The sequence below is a fragment of the Pongo abelii genome, chromosome 3, assembly GCF_028885655.2.
Source record: "Pongo abelii isolate AG06213 chromosome 3, NHGRI_mPonAbe1-v2.0_pri, whole genome shotgun sequence".
In the NCBI taxonomy this organism is placed as follows: Eukaryota; Metazoa; Chordata; class Mammalia; order Primates; family Hominidae; genus Pongo; species Pongo abelii.
Genome location: NC_071988.2, coordinates 130,257,738 through 130,278,719, shown reverse-complemented (window position 1 = coordinate 130,278,719; position 20,982 = coordinate 130,257,738). Strand labels below are relative to the sequence as shown.

Sequence of the window (20,982 nt, the reverse complement as noted above, 5' to 3'; positions counted from 1 at the left end):
GCTAATTTTTGTATTTTTATTAGAGACAGGGTGTCGCCATGTTGGCCAGGCTGGTCTTGAACTCCTGACCCCAAGTGATCCACCCTTCTTGGCCTCCCAAAGTGTTGGGATTACAGGTGTGAGCCACTGTACGCGGCCACAAATTTGTTTTGACTTAAGAAGAACCCACCTATAGTAAAGAGGAGAATATTCATACAGCATTTGCCTTGATCATCTTTCTATGGAGAAAAACTGGCTAACAGTGAAATTCCAGAATTAAATTTCCCATTCAGTTAAAATATGATCTATCTCAACAGGAACCACTTTTGTTCTAAAGAAGCAAGAAACCGTGGACTAAGAATTATGCCCCTCACTCATCTGATAGCTGATCTTCCGTAGCATAAGTTAGATCAAGAAGGCTTCCTGGGAATGGGTAGGATGTGAAAGAAGATGCAGAACAGAGAGGGCCTGAATCTCCTTGGTAGGCAAACCTGACGTCACTTAAGGGTACAGTTTCCATTAATAGTAGATTAGCTCAATCTTAAGAAGAAAAAGAATAAAGTTCAACTTGGATGACTGTGAAGTGATTTAAGATAGTTTTTTTTTTTTTTTTTTGAGACAGAGTCTCACTCTGTCGCCCAGGTTAGAGTGCAGTGGCACGATCTTGGCTCACTGCAACCTCCACCTCCCCGGTTCAAGCCATTCTCCTGCCTCAGCCTCTGGAGTAGCTGGGACTACAGACACACACTACCGTGACCGGCTAATTCTTGTATTTTTAGTAGAGACGAGTTTTCACCATGTTGCCCAGGCTGGTCTTGAACTCCTGTCCTCAAGTGATCCGTCTGCCTTGGCCTCCTAAAGTGCTGGGATCACAGGCATGAGCCACTGCGCCCAGCCTAAGATGGGTATTTAAAATGTTGACTGTTAGCAATAGAAAATACTCTTTGCTTTTTGAATGATAAGGAGGTTTGAATTATTTGCTTTTGTTTTGTGCAAAGAAATAATTATGAGAAAATTTCCTTTTTCATGAGTTAGGTATATGGAGGCATATGGAGGCAGTAAATCTTGAAGATTTTTTCTTTTCTTTTTCTGTAATTTTTGTGTCATGTAAATTTTGCTAGTCTCTTGTGATTCATGATTAAATGGGTTAGATGCCATTCCACTAATAATCATTACCAATAACGAAGTTCAAGAGTTTCTCCAGTTTCATACAAGGAGTAGCTATGGACAAGGAGAATTGGACCCAGGAACTTTGTTTCATTAGTTTTCTTATACCTTTGACATATTTTGTACTCTCTCTCTCTCTCTCTATATATATATATATACATATAAATATATATATAATTTATATATTTATATATAATATTTAAAATTTATATATAATTTTATATATAAATTTTATATATAAAATTATATATAATATTTAAAATTATAATATATAATATATAAAATTTATATATAATATTTAAAATTATATATTATATATATATATAAAGGGTTCTCTTTTAGGGATCCTGGAAGAACTCCTTCCAGATAAAAAGCACTACTGTATTAATAGATTATGTAAACTCTTTTTTTCTGAGGTGTCATAAAGTAGAAAGTTGAATATTCCAGCTTTTTTTTTTTTTTTTTTAAAAAGGGAAACTTGAATGCTTTGATCATTAGTCCCTTGAGTCTCATTCTTGTTTGGAGTTTTATTTTCCCATTCCTGATCCAGTCTGATGTTCTTTGTCTGCAATTAAATCTCTATTTCTTTAATCATTTTGGATTGTACCAATGCCTTCTCAGTAATAAAAGAAATGGGGAGCCAGGCTTGGCATGGGACAAGTCTCTTCAGCTGCAGTAAGACGTTACATATGGGTTGTCTACCCACAAAAGGGCCCACTGTCAGATTAAATTAATGAGCTGCATGTTTTAATCATTAAGGTAATAGCAATATGTGGATTATTTGCCTAAGTTTTAATCATTTCTGTTTTTACCAACTAGGTCATCAAATGCTTTCTTTAAAGAAATCTTCCTATTTCATAGCAGAGAATAGCTTCTATGTGGGACAGAAATAAATGCTTCAGAGTCCTAAAACACTAAACAGCTCCTGGGTTTGGTAAAATTTAGTTATGCCTTTGTCCGTCAACACAGGAATTTGGAGGGACTGGCCATGGTCACCATTAGCAAGTGGAACCAGCATGAGTTCCAATTTGCAAAGAGTTGAAGTAGAATAGGGGAATTTTAGGTCTCAGCAGCTGAGGTGGAAATGAATTATTTTGTGGACCATGGGCAGCACTGAGACCGGGTGAGTTGAAAGAGATACTGCTGACTATGCCTGCAGGGGATCTGATGGCTTTGCTTCCACTGGAAATTGCTTTGTACAGACTTTCAATTCACAGTCTGGTATCTGCATGGCAAATGTTGGCAAGAGGACTTGCTGTTCTCAGGAGAGTCCACAGTAAGTAGATCAAGACACAACTTCTACAGCTGATTTTTCTAATAAAGCCATACTTCAGAAAAGAAGGGATGAGTTTTAACACCATTTGCATTTCTTCTTAGATATTTAGGCTATACCCAAGTGAAACCTAGAGCATAGGGTCAAAAAGAGAAAAATCCAACTTATTACTTATATCATTGGGGTAATGCCAAGCACACGGCTCAACTGATTTTTCACCGAATTTGCTAAATTAAAACAATCATTTTATGAACTCTGTGATAGTACTGTCCAATGTGTTACCACAGCATTTGTTCGTAGCTCAAACATAGCTCTTCCTATACGTGTTATAGTGAATTACACCATTTAGCTATGTGCTTCCGGAGGTCAGGGACAGTAACATATTCATCTGTGTGTCCTCACGTCTTTATACAGAGTTGATGATCATAGAACATAATTGACAGTGTAGGAATCAATAGAGAGTTTCTGCTTTCCTTTCTGCAAACTGTGGTGTGGTGGGAAACCAAAGGATATAGGGGGTGGGTTTAGAAATACAGAATTATAGATGAGAAGGGCTCTCAGAGATCACGTAGTTCAACACTTTCATTTTATGGATGAAGAAAGTGAGGTCCAGAGAGTTTAATGACTTTTAGGTCAATTAGTTGGTGGCAGAGCCAGAATGGAGGCGACATTGGAACTAGCATTTACCAGAAACTGCTATAGACTGGGCATTGTGCTTGACCTGTGCTGTCTGATTCATCCATTCTTCTGTCCTTTTTTTTTTTTTTCTTGAGACCGTGTCTTGCTCTGTCACCCAGGCTGGAGTGCAGTGGTGCCATCTCGGCTCACTGCAACCTCCCTCTTCTGGGTTCAAGCGATTCTCCTGTCTCAGTCTCCCAAGTAACTGGGATTACAGGCGCCCACCACCACACCTGGCTAATTTTTGTATTTTTAGTAGAGATGGGCTTTCACCTGTTGGCCCAGACTGGTCTCGAACTCCTTGATTTCAAGTGATCCTCCCGCCTCGACCTCCCAAAGTACTGGGATTACAAGAGTGAGCCACCGCGCCCAGCCTCTTCTATTCTTTTTTAATGATTTATCCATTTTCCATGTGTTTGGAAAAGGACTAACATTATTTATTTTGAAACTAAATCATTTGGAAAAAATATTAAAGTACATATCGTAGTTAAATATTTGCTTCATCCTTGTGTCTAGTATAGATTTAATATTTTGTCCAGGTGAGAAAAACAAAAGACAATCTGGCAGCTCTGCGTGGAGTATATTTCCCATACAGGCAGCCTAAAGATGATTCTTGCTGAGAGTTGAGACAAAGATATTTTACCATAATTTTGCTGTGAGTTCTAACATTGGCCAGATACAGATGCCTAAAAATGTGGCAAAAAAAGTTTAGGTCCCAGCTACTCGGGAGGCTGAGGCGGGAGAAACGATTGAACCGGGGAGGTGGAGGTTGCAGTGAACCGAGATCGCGCCATTGCACTCTAGCCTGGCGATAGAGTGAGACTCTGTCTCAACACACACACACACACACACACAATTTAGACAAGAACCCATGACACACACACACACAATTTAGACACACGAACCCATGCTTTTGATGAAAGAGGAGTCAGATTTTCCCAAAGACTGAATTCACCGTGAATCTATTTGAAGAAGAACACACCTCATAGATTTCCTAGCTGTAGAAGGTGTTGGTATAATTTTACAGCAATTGAGTTTATTGTCAATAGAGGGCGCCAAAGGATGGAAAAGTAATTACTGATGACTGGTTTGTTTCTCCAACTCAATTCGCCAGTACATGTTTTTTTTGAAAATAAACCTTTGAAGTCATCTTTCCATCTTTTTTGTTTGTTTGTTTTGAGACGGAGTCTCGCCCTGTCACTCAGGCTGGAGTGCAGTGGTGTGATCTTGGCTCACCAAAACCTCCACCACCTGGGTGCAAGCGATTCTCCTGCCTCAGATTCCCGAGTAGCTGGAATTACAGGCACCCACCACCACACCCAGCTAATTTTTGTATTTTTAGTAGAGATGGGGTTTCACCATGTTGCCCAGGCTGCTCTTGGACTCCTGACCTCAGGTGATCCGCCCGCCTCAGCCATCCACAGTGTTGGGATTACAGGCGTGAGCTACCGTGCCTGGCCATCTTTCCATCTTGAAAAGGGAGAATCAGTACCTCTGTCCACATATGTACTGTCATTTCTGCCCATCCAGGCAAAGCCAAGCTGAACAGAGCACAGCCTGAAGCTGGGCTTTGGTATATGGGTGGTCTATGAAGTTGAGAAAAAGTTTCTACTCCTGCTTTTTTTTTTTTTTTTTTTTTAAACCAGAAGATACGGTCCCTATTTCCCCAGATAGGACTCTGTCCAACAGCTTTACGTGCACTAGTCCTTTAATTGTTAGCAATTCACATTCCAATTCCTGCCATATGGCAGGCACATTGTTAGTTTCTGGGGAAACCAGGTACTAAAACAGAACCACCAGCATGCAGCCTACAGTATAGCGGGCAACAGAGACATTAACGAAACAGTCACACAGGCATACCATCAAAAATTATCTTGACAAAGTGGTGTTTGAGTTGAAATCTGAAAACTGAATAGGTGCTAACTAGGCAAAGTAGGGAGGGTGGAGGAAAAAATATTCGAGCCGCAGAGAACAACAGGGTTCACACATCTGAGCCAGGAGGGAACATGGGCACTCCAGGAGTAGAAAGCCAGAGTGACTAGAGCCTGGGAAATGAGAGTGAGTGGCTGAGGCTGGATGGGGGGCAGAGTCATATCATACAGGGACTTAAGGCAGTGGCATGGAGTTTGGATTTTGTTGTCTGTGCCAGGCAAAGTTCTTGATAAGTGGTGATATGGATAGATTTATTTTTTAAAAAAGATTTCTCTAGCTATTTTGTGGAGAATGGATTAGCAGAGGGCATGATCATGAGGAGGCTACTGCCACAGTTCAGATGGGAGAGTGGGAGAATGTGGTGGCTTGGACCACGATGGTGATCATGAAAATGAAGAGACATGAATAAAGAGGGAGATAAAATTGGCTGAACTTCATTGTGGATCAAACACGGTGGTGAGGGAGGGGGTGGATGACCTCTAGGTTTCTGACTTGCAAAGTGCACATAGGTTAGAGTTTTCAAACTTGGAAAATACAGCTGGTGGTGTTCAGGAAGTGTTGTCATTACTGATGTGAGGTGGAAATCAGGAACATAAACCCTCGACAGTAGCTCATTGGGCAACCCGAGTTCTGGCTGTTGGTCTTTGCATCAAATCTCTAAACTTCTGTCATTCAGTGGACATTTCAAGCAGAGCTAGGAATGAGCAACAGCATTGTAACGTGATATTTAAATACATAGCCTATACCAGCATGTACATATGTATATACATAGAAAAATTCTGGAATATAATTAAACCATTAACTGTCATGTTTGAGAAGTGAGAGGGAGTTCCAATTTGAAGTCCAGATGTTACTGTATTGTTCGAAAAAATTTAAAGTAAGGCTTAATTGGTCTTCTAATTAGCAAAACTCATAAAATCACTGTCATTTCCAATAAAAAGCTTTTCAGTTGAGAAATTCGAAGCCCTTGTGGAGCCCCAATAATCTCTCACCTCCATTAAATTTCTCTACAGGAATTTAGAGAGTCTTTCTATTTTGGGACCTTCTAGCCCCAGACAGCATAGATTTCTCTCACTGCAGCTCATTAGAGATGCTCAGAAAATCAACTTGAGGACCAGCTACAGGAGCCCTCCCAGTACCCTTTGATCTTTTGAGTAGCAAATGTGTCATTTGTAGCATGATGGTCCAGTTCTTATGTGAGGCTAAAACAGAGCCACTCCAAGATGCTTCTGAGACTCCCTGAACTCCTACTAACTACCAGCCTTTCTCCCAATTGATGTATCAGGTCTGCCATCTCCCCTGGGACATCATTTCCACTTGCTTGGTAAATAATTAGCCTGGCTGCCTTTGGCTATAGCAAGGATTATAAATATTTTAAGCACTGCAAGTGATTGAAACTGTTTCTATTTGATTTTGTCTATTCCTTCGATGCTTTGGGTAAAAACTTAACTCTAAGTAGGAAACATCTTTGGGAAGAACAATGTTTTAGGTATGAGAGGATGAGGTGTTGTATAGGCTGCTAAGGTCATCAGGCATTCACAAACATGCTATAAGCCAGTAGTTTGAACCTGTCCAGTTTTAGCTCATACTAATCAATCTTTCTCACATGAGAGAGATAAAAGACCCCATGTCCTAAGAACATTTCTATGCTTATAGGATTTTAAAAAAAATAGACCCTATTTTTTTTTTGAGACAGAGTCTTCGTCTGTTGCCCAGGCTATAGTGCAGTGGCATGATCTCGGCTCACTGCAACCTGTGCCTCCTGGGTTCAAGCGATTCTCCTGCCTCAGCATCCCAAGTAGCAGCCTCTCCTGCACCACCATGCCCGGCTAATTTTTTGTATTTTTAGTAGAGACAGGGTTTCACCGTGTTGGCCCGGCTGGTCTCGAACTCCTGACCTTGTGCCCACCTCGGCCTCCCAAAGTACTGAGATTACAGGCGTGAGCCACTACACCCGGCCATAGACCCTAGTTTTTAGAGCAGTTTTAGGTTCACAGCAAAACAGAATGGAAAGTTCTTACATGCCCTCTGCCCCCACACATGCATAGCTTCCCCCAACATCCTGCACTGTAGAAGAACATTTGTTACCATCAATGAACCTACATTGGCATATCGGTATCACCCAAAGTTCATAATTTCCATTAACTTTCACTCTTGGTGTTGTACATTCTACGGGTTTTGAAATGTATAACGACATGCATCCATCATTGTAGTATCACACAGAATAGTTTTATTGTCTTAAAAATTCTCCATGCTCCTCCTATTCATCTCTCTCCCTCTACCCACTGGAAACCACTGTTATTTTTACTGTCTTCATAGTTTTGCCTTTTCCAGAATGTCATATAGTTGGAATCCTTATAGAAATTTAAAAATAATTCCTCTTACAGTAAGTTATAAAACATAAAAGTTCCCATTCATATAATTGATTCTAATCTTTACAGTGAATTCTTTGTGATTACTACGGAAACCCAATGTCTTAACTAAACCATGTCTGTATCTTACTAGAGGCTCATGGGCAACCTGGTGAGAGCCACTGACCCATGCAAGGCAGGCAGGGAAGTTGGGGCGGAGAAGATACTGGTATGTTGGATAGGGGATCTATCCAGAGATCTGCAGAGTATTTGTTCTCAGCTCTTTCAATGTGACTTGTGATGGAAATGGTAACATGTGCCTATTTATCCAAAAAGTAGCATACTACAATGGTGTACAAAGTAAATACTGTCCATGCTTTTATCCCCCATAAATGACCTCTGTTAACAGTTAATGTATATCCTTCTGTACTACAGGTGGGTTCATACTACACTTATTATTTTGCAACATGCTGATTTTATGGAAGAGTGTATCATGGTCCGCTTTCCATGTCAATTCCTGAAAATCTCATCTTTTTAAAGATATATAAAAATTTATTTAATCCTCTATGGATGGTAACTTGGATTATTTTCAAATATTTGCTGTGAAACACCAGCAATAAAGATTCTCATGCCTCTTTGCACATTTGATTATTTCCTTAAGATAAATTCCTAGAAGAGAAATTTTCAGATCAAAAGATAAGCGTGTTTAAAAGTTTTTTTTATTTGTTGTGTTTAATATTTTTATACATTTTGCCAAATTATACTCTTACCAAAAGCATATAGGAATACACTTTTCTACATCCAAGTCAAGAGAAAGATTAGTCTTTCATCTTTGCCAATTTGTTAGGTAAAAAAAGGTTTTAGTTTTAACTTTTTTATTCAGATATTAATGACGTTTAATTTTTATTTCAGTGCCGCGTTATATGAGTATATTTAGATTGTTGTGAGCTATGTATTTGTGATATGCATACTTTATTGGGATAAGTATTATATATTGGCCTTTGCGCGGGGTGGGGGGGATTTCTTTCTTTTTTGAGACAGGTTTTCACTATGCCACTTAGGCTGGAGTGCAGTGGTATGATCCTAACTCACTGCAGCCCCAACCTCCCAGGCTCAAGCAATCCTCCCACCTCAGCCTCCTGAGTAGCTGGGACCACAGGCATGTACCACCATGCCTGGTTAGTTTTTAAATTTTTAGTGGAAAAAGACTCTCCCTATGTTACCCAGGCTGGTTCTGAACTCCCGGGCTCAAGAAATCTTCCTGCTTCAGCCTCCCAAAGTGCTGGGATTACAGGTGTGAGCCACTGCACCCAGCCAAGGTTTCTTGCATATCTGTTAGGCTGCTTAGGGTTGCAAATAACCGAAAAGCCCAAATCAAATATGTATAGATATATTTGTATTCTCTCATATAGCATGAATTCTCTAACTAGGGTGTACAGCGTTGATGAATTCTGCAGATCAGTGCATCCTCAGTCATTCTCAGTGCTTTGGCTTAGCTCCCCTCATGCATGCCAGATGGCTGCAGTAACTCCATGTCTCATGTGGAAATGCTGCAATATCCAGTGGGAGGAGAGAGACCATTTCTTTCTACCTATCTTTATGCCATATCTGAGGAAAGGTTTTTCTCAGATACTTCCCTCCTCTTCCTAAGGCTTGCTCTCACATCTAATTGGCCAAAATTCTATCATGTGTCCGTGCTTCCACTAGTCAATGGCAAGAGGAATGAGAACACCATGACTGACCCGAACGGATAAAGATTCTCCCTCTGCGGCTGCACCAAGGCCCACCTTCCCTGCAGTCCATGGCTGGGGAGAGGAAATCAGCAGTGTTTGCTGGAGATGGAGTATGTACAGGAAAGCAGTGGGAGATCAGATGGGAGAGGCAGAGGGGAGAGGATTGGGACAGACCTGGGTTGCCAGTTCAGATGGACTTGAAGGGAGATAGCACAGACTGAGCTGTTAGCAAGCCACTTTATGGTCTACAGAAGATAGTGAAACTCAGTATTCATCGAGGCCCCTCTCAGTGTCAGATAATGTGCTTGGTGCTTGTGGATACAGTGAGGATGAAAGCAGGCTTTATTGACATTACAGCCAGCATCTTAACTCAATGACATTAGGACTCCATTGCATTGAGAGGCATAAAAATGATATTAATAGTAGTTAATAGGCTGGGCGCAGTGGCTCACGTCTGTAATCTCAGCATTTTGGGAGGCTGAGGCCCGTGGATCACGAGGTCGGGAGTTCAAGACCAACCTGGCCAACATGGTGAAACCCTGTCTCTTCTAAAAATACAAAAATTAGCTGGGCATGGTGGCGCATATCTGTAATCCCAGCTACTTGGGAGGCTGAGGTAGGAGAATTGCTTGAACCTGGGAGGCGGAGGTTGCAGTGAGCCGAGATCCTGCCAATGCACTCCAGCCTGGGCAACAGAGAGAGACTCCGTCTCGGGGAAAAAAAAATGTCTAATAGTTACTGCGAGTTTCCTACAGCTGGGTATTGTTTTAAGTACTTTAATGAATTAACTCATTTAGTGCTCACAGTAACTTTAGGAACTAGGCATTATCACTCCTATTTTAAAGAACAGACTGAATCAGAGAGGTGAAGTATAATCAATTACCCTAGGTCAAAGGGCCAATAAATAGGGGAGACAGGAATTGAGCCCAGGCAGTGGGACTTTTGAATTCATGTTCCTAAGTGATCTGCTGTGTTGCCCAGGAAACCCACACATCAGCAGCTAGAATGTTAGTAATACGAACGGTCGACTCAGTACAAAACGGTGGAAGCAGTACAAATATAAAAGGGGGTAGCTGTGATTATATTCCTATCTGACAATTACTGAGTGCTTACCATCTGACAGCAATTGTGTTAAATGCTATTTATGTATAATCTCACTTAATTCTCACAAGTCTGTAAAATAAGTACCCTATTCCACCTGTGAGGAAACTGTGGCTTAGAGATGTTAAGTCATTTACCAAAGGTCAAAACTGTATTTGAATCTGGGTCTTTAAGACTCCAAAGCCTATGGAATTGGTTAATTCCACTATATTAGCATGAAAGTTATTTTCCAAACAGAAGACAAGGAATTCTGAAAAAGAGCACTGAAGGACATAAAGGTGTCCTTATGTTCCTTTTTTATTGAAGAACTTCAAGACAAATTTTAAATGTTGTATTGCACTCTGGCTGCTCTGAGCTGGCCTTCACATTGGCCATGGTACACTGATCAGACATGATATATATATTTTTTTGAGATGAAGTCTCACTCTGTTGCCCAGTCTGGAGTGCAGTGTTATAATCTCGGCTCACTGCAACCTCTGCTTCCCAGATTCAAGTGATTCTAGTGCCTCAGCCTCCCGAGTAGCTAGGATTACAGGCGCCCACCACCACGCTTGGCTAATTTTTGTATTTTTAGTAGAGATGGGGTTTCACCATGTTGGCCAGGCTGGTCTCTAACTCCTGACCTCAGGTGATCTGCCTGCCTCAGCCTCCCAAAGTATTGGGATTACAGGCATGAGCCACTGCATCCAGCCAGATACGATACTTTAGGATAGCACAAATTATTTTTTCCCGAGAAGCTAAACCCAGAATTCAGAAACCCTTTTCCAAACATTTTTTCCATTAAAAAAGTTTTGTATGTTAACATTTTATCATGCATTTATAGTCTTTCTGCAATACATTTGTGTATATAATAGGCATCTTGTATTTACTAATTTTTTAGATGAATGCAATTCAATTTTAATTTGTATAACCAACAGCCATTCCATTGCTGACTATTCTCACAAACCAAGAGCTCCACCTCACCCCACCCCCATTCAACTGTGGTCTCCTTGTGGAGGGAGGCTTGCTGTCCTGCCTAGTTAGGGAGCACAATTACCTCAAGCAAGCCTGTCCAACCCATAGCCCATGGCCCACATGTGGCCCAGGATGGCTTCGAATGCCATCCAACAGAAATTTGCAAACTTTCTTAAAACATCAAGAGTTTTTTTTGTTTGTTTGTTTGTTTTGTTTTTAAGCTCACCAGCTATCATTAGTATTAGTGTATTTTATGTGTGGCCCAAGACAATCTTCTTCTTCCAGTGTGGCCTAGGGAAGCTAAAAGATTGGACACCCATGACCTAGACGGTTTTTTCTTTTCTTTTTCGGTTTCCAGGGAGATTCCCGCCAGCCCTCATCTAGATGTTAATGTGGCACGTGTGGCATTGAAGTCTTAGCTTTTCAAGTCTTCTTTTCTTTACTAGAATGACTGGGTGGAGCAAAGGAAATTCTTACAAGGTATTATGGTTTCTCTTCTAAGCTGAGTTGAATCCAGAGAACATCATCAGTGACCAAAGTCACTGCCATCTGTCAATTGTGGGAGCCCCAAACAAGTGGTCTTCCTCTGCTCCCAGTGAACAGGTAACTTGCATCTCAAAAACCAACACATCCCATCTGGAACTTATTGGCAGACTCAAAAGAGAATCCAAAAATGAAATCAGTCACAGAGATAGAACACACTGCTTTTTCTTGGAGCTGGTGTCTCCTAGGTTCAGGCTTGTGGCATATGGGTTGAACAATTCAATACAGTTTTCCAATGGTATAGGCCAACTGAACATACTTTTCTAAAGCACAATCTTCTTCCAAAAATGGAAAGAAAAAATAAAGCCCAAACCAAACACACCCAAATCAGCTCACTTCTCTGGTGTGCCATGTAAAACATTAATAAAATTGCCTGCCGTGAAGATATTTGAATTTAAATTGTTGTCACGTCTAAGTAGGGTTAGCTGCTTGAGAGATAATCAGCATTCTAACAAAGTACAAATATTATATACAAAGCACTAACACTATAATTAGTAAACACAGGTGAAACAACTTCTTGCTTCCTCTTCCTTAGATATATAGAGATTACCGGGGGAATAAGAATGACAGGATGGAAGAAAAATAGAAAACATGTAAGGAAATAACTTTATAAATAGTCAGAATACAGTATAGTTTTGCATCAGAATGACAAAATAAATGCACATCTCTTTAAATATTGTTTTATTTTGCCATATTTTATATACACGTAAGTATACAGGTATATAAAGTTTTAATAATCACTTGTTAGGCTTTACATAGCATTGCCTCTCATATGCACTTCAAATAACAATATACAATTCATTTCAAATATAAACCATGAGTTCCATTATAATAATATTAAAGAAAGAGTGAACAATTTAGGTGGGTCAGGGGCATGGGAAGACTATATTTGAAGAGTAGTCTGATGTATTCCTGGGGAGGTTGAATAGGTAGAGATTTTAGAGGGAATATTTGTCCTGCACTCAACCAGGGCCTTATATACATACATTTTTCTCTGGAGCTTTGAGCATCAAATGAAAGGAGTGTAAGTAGGAGAAAATTCATGAGCTCTGACATCAGACAGCCCTGGATTTAACTCCCGGCTCTGCTACTTACTAGCTGTATGAGTTTAGGCAAGTTACTTAAACTCATTCAACTTCAGTTTCCTCATCTATAAAATGAGAGTTGTTAACACCTTCCTGGCAAGCTATTGTCAGGATCAAATAAGATAATGGTATTAAAGCACATAGGGTATAAGAAATGCTTCACCACTGGGTGCGGTGGCTTATGCCTATAATCCCAGCACTTTGGGAGGCTGAGGTGGGTGGATCACTTGAGGTCAGGAGTTTGAGACCAGCCTGGCCAACATGGTGAAACCCTATCTCTACTAAAAATACAAAAAAAAAAAAAAAAAACAGCCAGGCGAGATGGCACACACCTGTAATTCCAATTACTTGGGAGGCTGAGGCAGGAGAATCACTTGAACCCGGGAGGCGGAGGTTTCAGTGAGCTAAGATCATGCCATTGCACTCCAGCCTGGGCTACAGAGTGACACTTCATCTCAAAACAAACAAACAAACAAACATCAAAAAGGAATGCTTCACCAATGCTGTTTCATTTCCTCTCGCTTGTCTGTAGGAATCGGTGTCATTCAGGTTACCAAACAGGTTTCTCAGTCAGAGACAAGACAGCTTTAGCAGACTGGAATCCAATCTTTTCTATCTTGCTCTCTTTTTCCTCTCTTTTCTCTTCCTCTTTATTTTTCATTGTAATAATAGTATGATTACATGGCCCTAATGGAAGATCTGATTCACTTTCAATGTTCCTTTTCCCTAATCCAAGAGTAAAACTTACAGTATTCACTTCTGGTAAAGAAACATTTTCTTAATTGTGTTTTTTTTTTTTTTTTTTTGAAACAGAGTTTTGCTCTGTCGCCCAGGCTGGAGTGCAGTGGTGTGATCTTGGCTCACTGCAACCTCCGCCTCCTGAGTTCAAGCGATTCTCCTGCCTCAGCCTCCCGAGTAGCTGGGATTGCAGGCGCCCACCACCACGCCCAGCTAATTTTTGTATTTTCAGTAGAGACAGGGTTTCACCATCTTGGCCAGGCTGGTCTGGAACTCCTGACCTCGTGATCCACCCACCTTGGCCTCCCAAAGTGCAGGGATTACAGGCGTGAGCCACCGCGTCTGGCCATTTTCTTAATTGCTAAGGGAAATTTATAATTCAGCCACACAAAGCTTAATTTTTCTTTTTTAATTATTATTATTTTTATTATACTTTAAGTTCTAGGGTACATGTGCACAACGTGCAGGTTTGTTACATATGTATACATGTGCCATGTTGGTGTGCTGCACCCATTAACTCATCATTTACATTAGGTATATCTCCTAATGCTATCCCTCCTGCCTCTCCCCACCGCACAACAGGCCCCGGTGTGTGATGTTCCCCTTTCTGTGTCCACAAAGCTTAATTTTTCTACCTCAGTGAGAGCATATGAAGGATAAAAGAACTCTAAGGATGCTTGCTTTGAGGTTACTTAGGGTCAGTTAGATATTGTGCTTTTCTGTTTCTAAGTCTATATCCTCATCTATCCCACAGTGATTGAGATTCATATAACAATTCTGTTGGTGTGGATTGGGATAATTCACTCCTACCTCATTGCTTCAATGTTGTGCCATTATGGGCTCCTGAGTGTACATGAGTTTGTCAATGTCTGGATGAGTCTACTTGTTTTATACCTTTTATAGTGCCAGCTACACATTGGGGCATCCAGGAAGCAGTCGGTAAATTCTGAATGAGCAAATGATGAATGAATACTTTTAGAACAGTATTTCTTCAGTTTTTGAAACTTATGCTTTTTTTTTTTTTTTTTTTGAGAGAGAGTCTTACTCTGAGGGCCAAGGTGGAATGCAGTGGCATGATCTTGGCTCACTGCAACCTCTGCTTCCCAGGTTCAAGCAATTCTCCTGCCTCAGCCTCCCCAGTAGCTGGGATTACAGGCATGCACCACCATGCCCACCTAACTTTTGTATTTTTAGTAGAAACGGGATTTCAGGCCGGGCAAGGTGGCTCACGCCTTTAATCCTAGCACTTTGGGGGGCCAAGGTGGGCAGATTGGCTGAGCTCAGGAGTTCAAGACCAGCCTGGACAACATGGGAAAACTTTGCCTCTACCAAAAATGCAAAAATTAGCCTGTTGTGGTGGCACACACCTGTAATCCCAGCTACTGGGGAGGCTGAGGCAGGAGGATCACTTGAACTCAGGAGGCAGAGGTCACGGTGAGCCGAGATCATGCCACTGCACTCCAGCCTGGGCAACAGAGCAAGACTCTGTCTCCAAAAAAATAAATAAATAAAATAAAATGAAAAAAGAAACAGGGTTTCACCATGTTGGCCAGGCTGGTCTCAAACTCCTGACCTCAAGTGATCTGCCTGCCTCAGCCTCCCAAAATGCTGGGATTCCAGGCATGAGCCACCACGCCTTGCTGAAAATTGTGCTATATTTTGATCAACAGCTCCCACCCCCCAAATGTGATACTATTCTACAGGGTCCCCTTCCAATGATGATGAATTGTATTCTCCACCAGTTAAAACTTTCTAGTCTCTTCCACCCTAATTACACACTAAAAAAATACTAGTGGACATGCTCTCTTCCACTCAAGGTTCTGCTATTTACCCCATTTCCAAGAGTATCTGCACCATTTTATATCAGAGGCCCCAGAAAGGCAGGGACATTCCTGTTTAAACATCTGCCATGCATAGACATATTAGGTACCAAATAAGTGCTTTTGATAATGACACAAAGTGACAGCTTGGGAAAGCTGTGGTGCCCTACCATCACCGATTGCATTCTGCCATTCAAAACTGGATTTAAAACCAGACCTCCCAAGTAGAGTCCCCATAGCCTAGTCTGAGATGGAATGCATGGCATTCTTCAACCTCTCTTCCTTAAATATCTGTCCAGATTATGCCCTTTCATGTGTTTTTGAAGTAAAAAATAAAATCGTATCCTCTCCTAAAACTTTTCCTGACTCAGGCATTTAATATTATTAATGAAGACTAATGGCTGCAGTTTAATTATTTTGTTTCTACCTCAAACTATAGAAGTCTAGGAACCAAATGTTTGGCCCATCGTAGCTAAAAGCCTGCCTATACTTTTCATGTGCATGACTATAAAATGAAAAACAAGGAAAGTGGCTTGTAATTGTATAGCAACCAAACACATGGTTTTTCCCTTTCCTTTGGGATGAAAATGCCTTCCTGTAGAAACTAAGGTTATGCCCCTACTTCTGAAGCCCAAGGAGGGACACTTTGATGTGAAAGAGGATCCTGGCCAAGTAGCGGATGCAGAAACCAGTGTGGGAATAGGAGGAGCCTCCAGAAACAGGAAAAGGCATTGTCCCAGGGAGGGGTTATTTCATCCCACTCTGTCGTCATTCGGGCTGTCTGGCTTATTTCCTCCCCCAGGTTGGTGTGAGTTGGAAGGACAGTCCTTTGTTAATGAGGTCAAGAACAAGACTGACCATTTTGTGAGGTGGTTAGGGCTGAACTTTCAGATTTCAGATTTTATAAGAAGTGACCGAGAAAAAAATTAATCTGGGCTTCATCTAAGCAACACCAAGGCAACTGGTTAGGAAGTGAGAAGTCCAGTCAATTGGTGTGGCTAAGCAACATCAAACACCTTGGTTTTTCTAAGGAAATATTTCAACATGCCAACAGCTTAGGCTTTATGCAGATAAAAGACTGAAATCCTGCCTGCAGCCAGGTTCGCTCAACAAAACTTGCTAAAATAAAAAAGATTTTATTTTAAGAGTTTCATATCACAAATGAATAGCTGCTGGTCAAAGCACTGATAAACGCAAAGCAATGTATAGAGCTGGGAAAATCCCTGGGCTTGTTTTCTGAGACAGCATTAGCAATGCCCCGCTGTGGGTTCCATCTTTCTTGCGGGCTTTCTCAGCACACACTTGTGTGTGCCCTGCAGCTCCTTGTGGGAATACTGATGCATGGGTCCTGGCAGAATCTTCAGCCAAACCTCTGTCAGCTGGGAGCAGCAGTATGGGAAAGAGTGGCCAAAGTTGGTTCCATCTGGCACAGGCCCGAGGCCTCTGGCCACATTATTTTCATTGTACTTAGCACTGAATGCTTCATAGTGCTTGAGAAGGCTTTGTCTTTATTAGTTTTCACAACAGTCCATGTTGTAGGATATCATTAATATTAGATTTCCCATTTTAGAGTTCAAGAAGCTGCTGATCAGAAGGCTTAAGGGACTTGTCCATCATCACCTGGAAAATGAGTATTTGACCCAGGATTAGATTGCATAAATATGCCTGGGTCTCTAATGGCTGCATAGTCCACATAGAGCATTGCCATTTTCTCTGAGAACCTAAGGGAATACTTTTCTCATCTCGCAGGAACCCCTCTCTTCCCAGGGCCCAGGGAAGCCCCTGCCAGTCTTATCTCAGGACATGAACTTGGTCTAAACTGCTGGAGGCACTCTCTTAACCGAGGTTGGGCTCAGCTCAGCTCTCATTCTATGTCACACAAAAAGACCCACAAGGGTTTGAGATGAGCTGGGTTTTTTTTTTTTTTTTTTTTTTCTAATCTGCAATACTAGCACATAAAAACGAAACCTTAGGGAGCATAAACTGAATAAGCCAAAGCTAATCTTTTAAAGCAATTCAATTTGATATGGCAAAATATGAGTCATCTTCCATGTGCAAGACCCGAGGATGAATGAAAACAGTCCTGACACTCCAGGAGTTCACAGCCTTCTGAGGTAGACAAATGCACACACACTCATTTGCACTACAGGGTTCACTGCATAATTGTTACACAAGAAGTAGAAACTACATGTTAAGCGGGCCCAGAAGAGGAAGGAGACTCCGATTCTGACCAGGGATGTCTGGAAGCTTTCTTTGAGGAGATGGGAGGGGCCCTTGACAAGTAAGACTTGCAAAAGCAGCAACAGAGGTCCTGAGTAGTGTGATTTGCCCAAGCTCAGAATGCATTTCTTCATCCATCATACCAAATAGCTTCAGAATCATTATCTGAATGTTACAAGGGAGATATGGTGTATTGTGAAATTGAGATGATTTTTTTCTCAGCTCTATTTTGCTAAAAAAAAAATTCCAAGAATAAGGCAGTGGCAGAAGTGACCCATTTTTCTCATTTTGCATAAATTTGTATTTAAATTCTCACTATTGGGGACTTCAATAATAATAAGATTTATCCAGAGCCTTGCATCAGTGTTAAAGAAGGACATTCATTCAGAGGAAAATTTTCAAAAAGATCAACCATGCATTGAAATCCATTTATGTTTTCTGTGTTTCTAACTGGCGTTTCTTGAAATATTTGCTAATTGCTAAATTATTTTAGCCAAGATTAAATCCCCTGGTTTTTCTACTTATTTGAGTTAGTACCAAGTGAATAGATAAGGCGAAATCTATTTCCTCCATGGAAGTAGATTAAGAGGTTATAAACATAGGATTAGACTTAACTATAGTATTAAGCAGGAGAAACTGGTCATAATGTATGACAATTAGTTTTTTTCCAAGTTCAAAAATAGCGTACTTGTCAAAGCATGGGGCATTACACTGAGAGATGCTTCATAAATACTTTCTATTAATATCTCCCCTTTAAAAGTAGTTTTCTGAGAAATGTCTAATACAAAAAATTTGTTCTGCTTAGACAGATATAAGTGTTCTTTGTTTTAAGGTATCTAGTTGTGTGGAAATTTCTGCTTAAACCCAGTACTTTGAGGCTGGGTGTGGTGGCTCATGCCTGTAATCGCAGCACTTTGGGAGGCTGAGGCGGGCAGATCACTTGAGGTCAGGAGTTCGAGACCAGTCTGGCCAACATTGTGAAACCCTCATCTCTACTAAAAATACAAAAAAATTAGCTGGACGTGGTGATGTGCACTTGTGGTCCCAGCTACTCGGGAGGCTGAGGTAGGAGAATCGCTTGAACCCAGAGGGCAGAGGTTGCAGTGAGCCAAGATTGCACCACTGCACTCCAGCTTGGGCAACAGAGTGAGATTTAAAAAAAAAAAAAAAAATCCAGAAAACAAAAACACCAGTACTTTGAGATAAGATATTGGGTACATGTGAATCTGACAGAGAGACTATATATTTAATTTTGTCCAAAAATCTTAAGTTACCTGATTATACACAGTATTGTGTACAGTGTTTTTCAGCTGAGAGCTGTATAAGCCTAAGGTTAATGAATTCAGGCCGAGCTCCGTGGCTCATGCCTATAATCCCACCACTTTGCGAGGCTGAGGTGGGAGGATCACTTGAGCCTAGGAGTTCAAGACCAGCCTGGGCAACATAGTAGGACCCTGTCTCAAAAAAAATTAAAATAAATAAATAAAGTTAATGAATTCAGTCATTTGATTAATCATTAGTGAATACATATGATGCACCAGGCATTGTACTACATGCTAGTGCTTGCTTTAAAGAAGCCTACAGTTTTATAGAGTAGACAAACAAACACTAAACATACAAACAACACTCACTGAATATGATGAAAACTCTATTTTCTTGAATAGAAATGACACAGGTTATAAAATACACCATTTAAAAAAATCACTTAGAAAAACTGTGGCCAATTAAACTATGACATAGTATTGATTATAAGATTCATCCCAACTTCAGAGATGTTAAAATATGAAAAAAAAGTGTATATCAGAATCAGGAAAATGCAGTACTCTCAAGGAAAAACAGGGCTGTGTTAGACTATCACAGGGAGATCTTTAAATAGGGATGGCCTCCACGCTGAGATATGTTTTAGCTCGTACCTGAAGAATAAGAAGTTGGTCCCACTTCAGCCCAAGAGGAACGTTCCAGGCAGCAGGAAGAGCCTCAGGTCACAGAGGCATGTTTGAGGTGCCTAAATTATATTTCACAGGTTTGGTGGCAGTTGTCTTGGGGCTTCTTCCAAACCACCACTGTTTTAATATAGAATTCTAAACCATTGAGGCATCTCCCTTTCCACATGGTCTTCTGCAGCTGTTGTAGCTTTCCTGCTGTTGTTGTGTGTTCTGCTTTCAGGCTGCTCACCGGCCCATCTCCTCTCATGACTGCTGCTCTGGGAACCACCTCTCTGCTCTCCATCGCTACCACTCTAGCCTGTGGCCTGCTCCTGGTTGAAGAAGCCATCAATCAAAATGAATACCACTCTGGAAATCTTGGGTGGCCTGACCTGATATTTTCACATAGTGGCCACAGATATTTTAGGCCCCCAAGAGGTAGTCTTACTCTTTCAATTTTACTGGCTCCACTGTTTGAGGAACTTGGAACAATTTCCCCAGGGACTGGTCTGGAGGTACTGTTGAATAACACCACGGTGTTTTTCTTCCTCCCCACTAAGGGCCCGTTGATGTCTCAAGACCAGACATAAAACTTTTGGTGCTCAACTTACTCAGAATGAGAGTCCTTCTTTCCCTCAGCACTCTTGCCCTTCGAGGGTGGGGCCAAATGTTTTCTTCCTTTATTACTGAGGACTTTTGATCCTGGTTTTTGTTATTTGTCATTCCCAGGGGGAATTTAGTACCCTGTGTCTTGGTAAATTGTAAGACCACTGTGGATTTTGGGGTTAAGTCTCATTTCCCTATCCCTCCCTTCAAGAGAAGAAAGAAAGAGAGAACACCCAAACCCTGCATCGTCACTCACTTGCCTGTCCAGAGCCTATGGAACAGCCACTGGGGCAGCTGTCACCAGCTGTTCACACAGCCTTTCTGATATACTGACAGTCTCATGAGGAAGTGCTTATAACTCCCTGCAATGGTTTGAATGTGTCCTCCAAAGTTTATGTGTTGGAAACTTAATACTCAATACAACAGTGTTGACAGGTGGGACCTTTAAGAGGTGATTAGATCACAAGGGCTCTGTCCTTATGAATGGATTAAGGTTATTGAGAGAGTGGGACTGTTATGCAAGCAAGTTTAGCCTCCTTCCTGTGTGCTCTCTCTCTCTTTCTCTCTGAAAAAGAATGGGAATTATTAGATGCTTTTTATCAAAAAGAACCCTGGCTCCTTATACTATCTCTACAATTTCTTTACATCCTATTCTAACTCCTCACATTCCATTCCTCCTTAATCTTACTTAACCTTACTATAGTTTTCATTTTCACCAAGATTTATAGTGACTCCAGCTAGTCAAAAACGATGGCTAACATTCTTTATGATTTCATCTTACTGACAAATTGGCATGTGGTTAACCACTCTTCCACTCTTAAGACACCCTTGGCTTCCCTGACACCATGTTCTTTGGATTTTTTCCCATACCATTGGC

The 20,982-nt window shown here is 41.0% G+C and overlaps 1 protein-coding gene and 1 long non-coding RNA gene across 4 annotated transcripts in view; one reads left to right on the top strand and one right to left on the bottom strand.

Moving 5' to 3' along the window:
• LOC100451818 (uncharacterized) overlaps positions 1-20,109 on the top strand; it is a 64,796-nt gene extending 44,687 nt beyond the window's left edge. For 2 of the 3 annotated variants that reach the window (XR_008524674.2, XM_003776514.3), the window contains one exon: positions 19,741-20,109. Coding sequence is in view for 1 of the 3 variants with exons in the window: in XM_003776514.3 (XP_003776562.3) it covers positions 19,741-20,089 (349 nt within the window). In the remaining 2 variants the exon portion in view is untranslated. Of the gene's footprint in view, positions 1-11,526; positions 11,772-19,740 lie in introns of all 3 variants that reach the window. The other variant, XR_008524673.2, reaches the window with a different exon arrangement.
• LOC103890480 (uncharacterized) lies at positions 16,475-19,573 on the bottom strand. Its single transcript, XR_654807.1, has 2 exons — positions 19,488-19,573; positions 16,475-16,974 (listed from the first exon to the last, which is right to left on the bottom strand). It is a non-coding gene; the product is annotated as an uncharacterized LOC103890480 (long non-coding RNA).
• Positions 20,110-20,982: the final 873 nt, after the last annotated feature.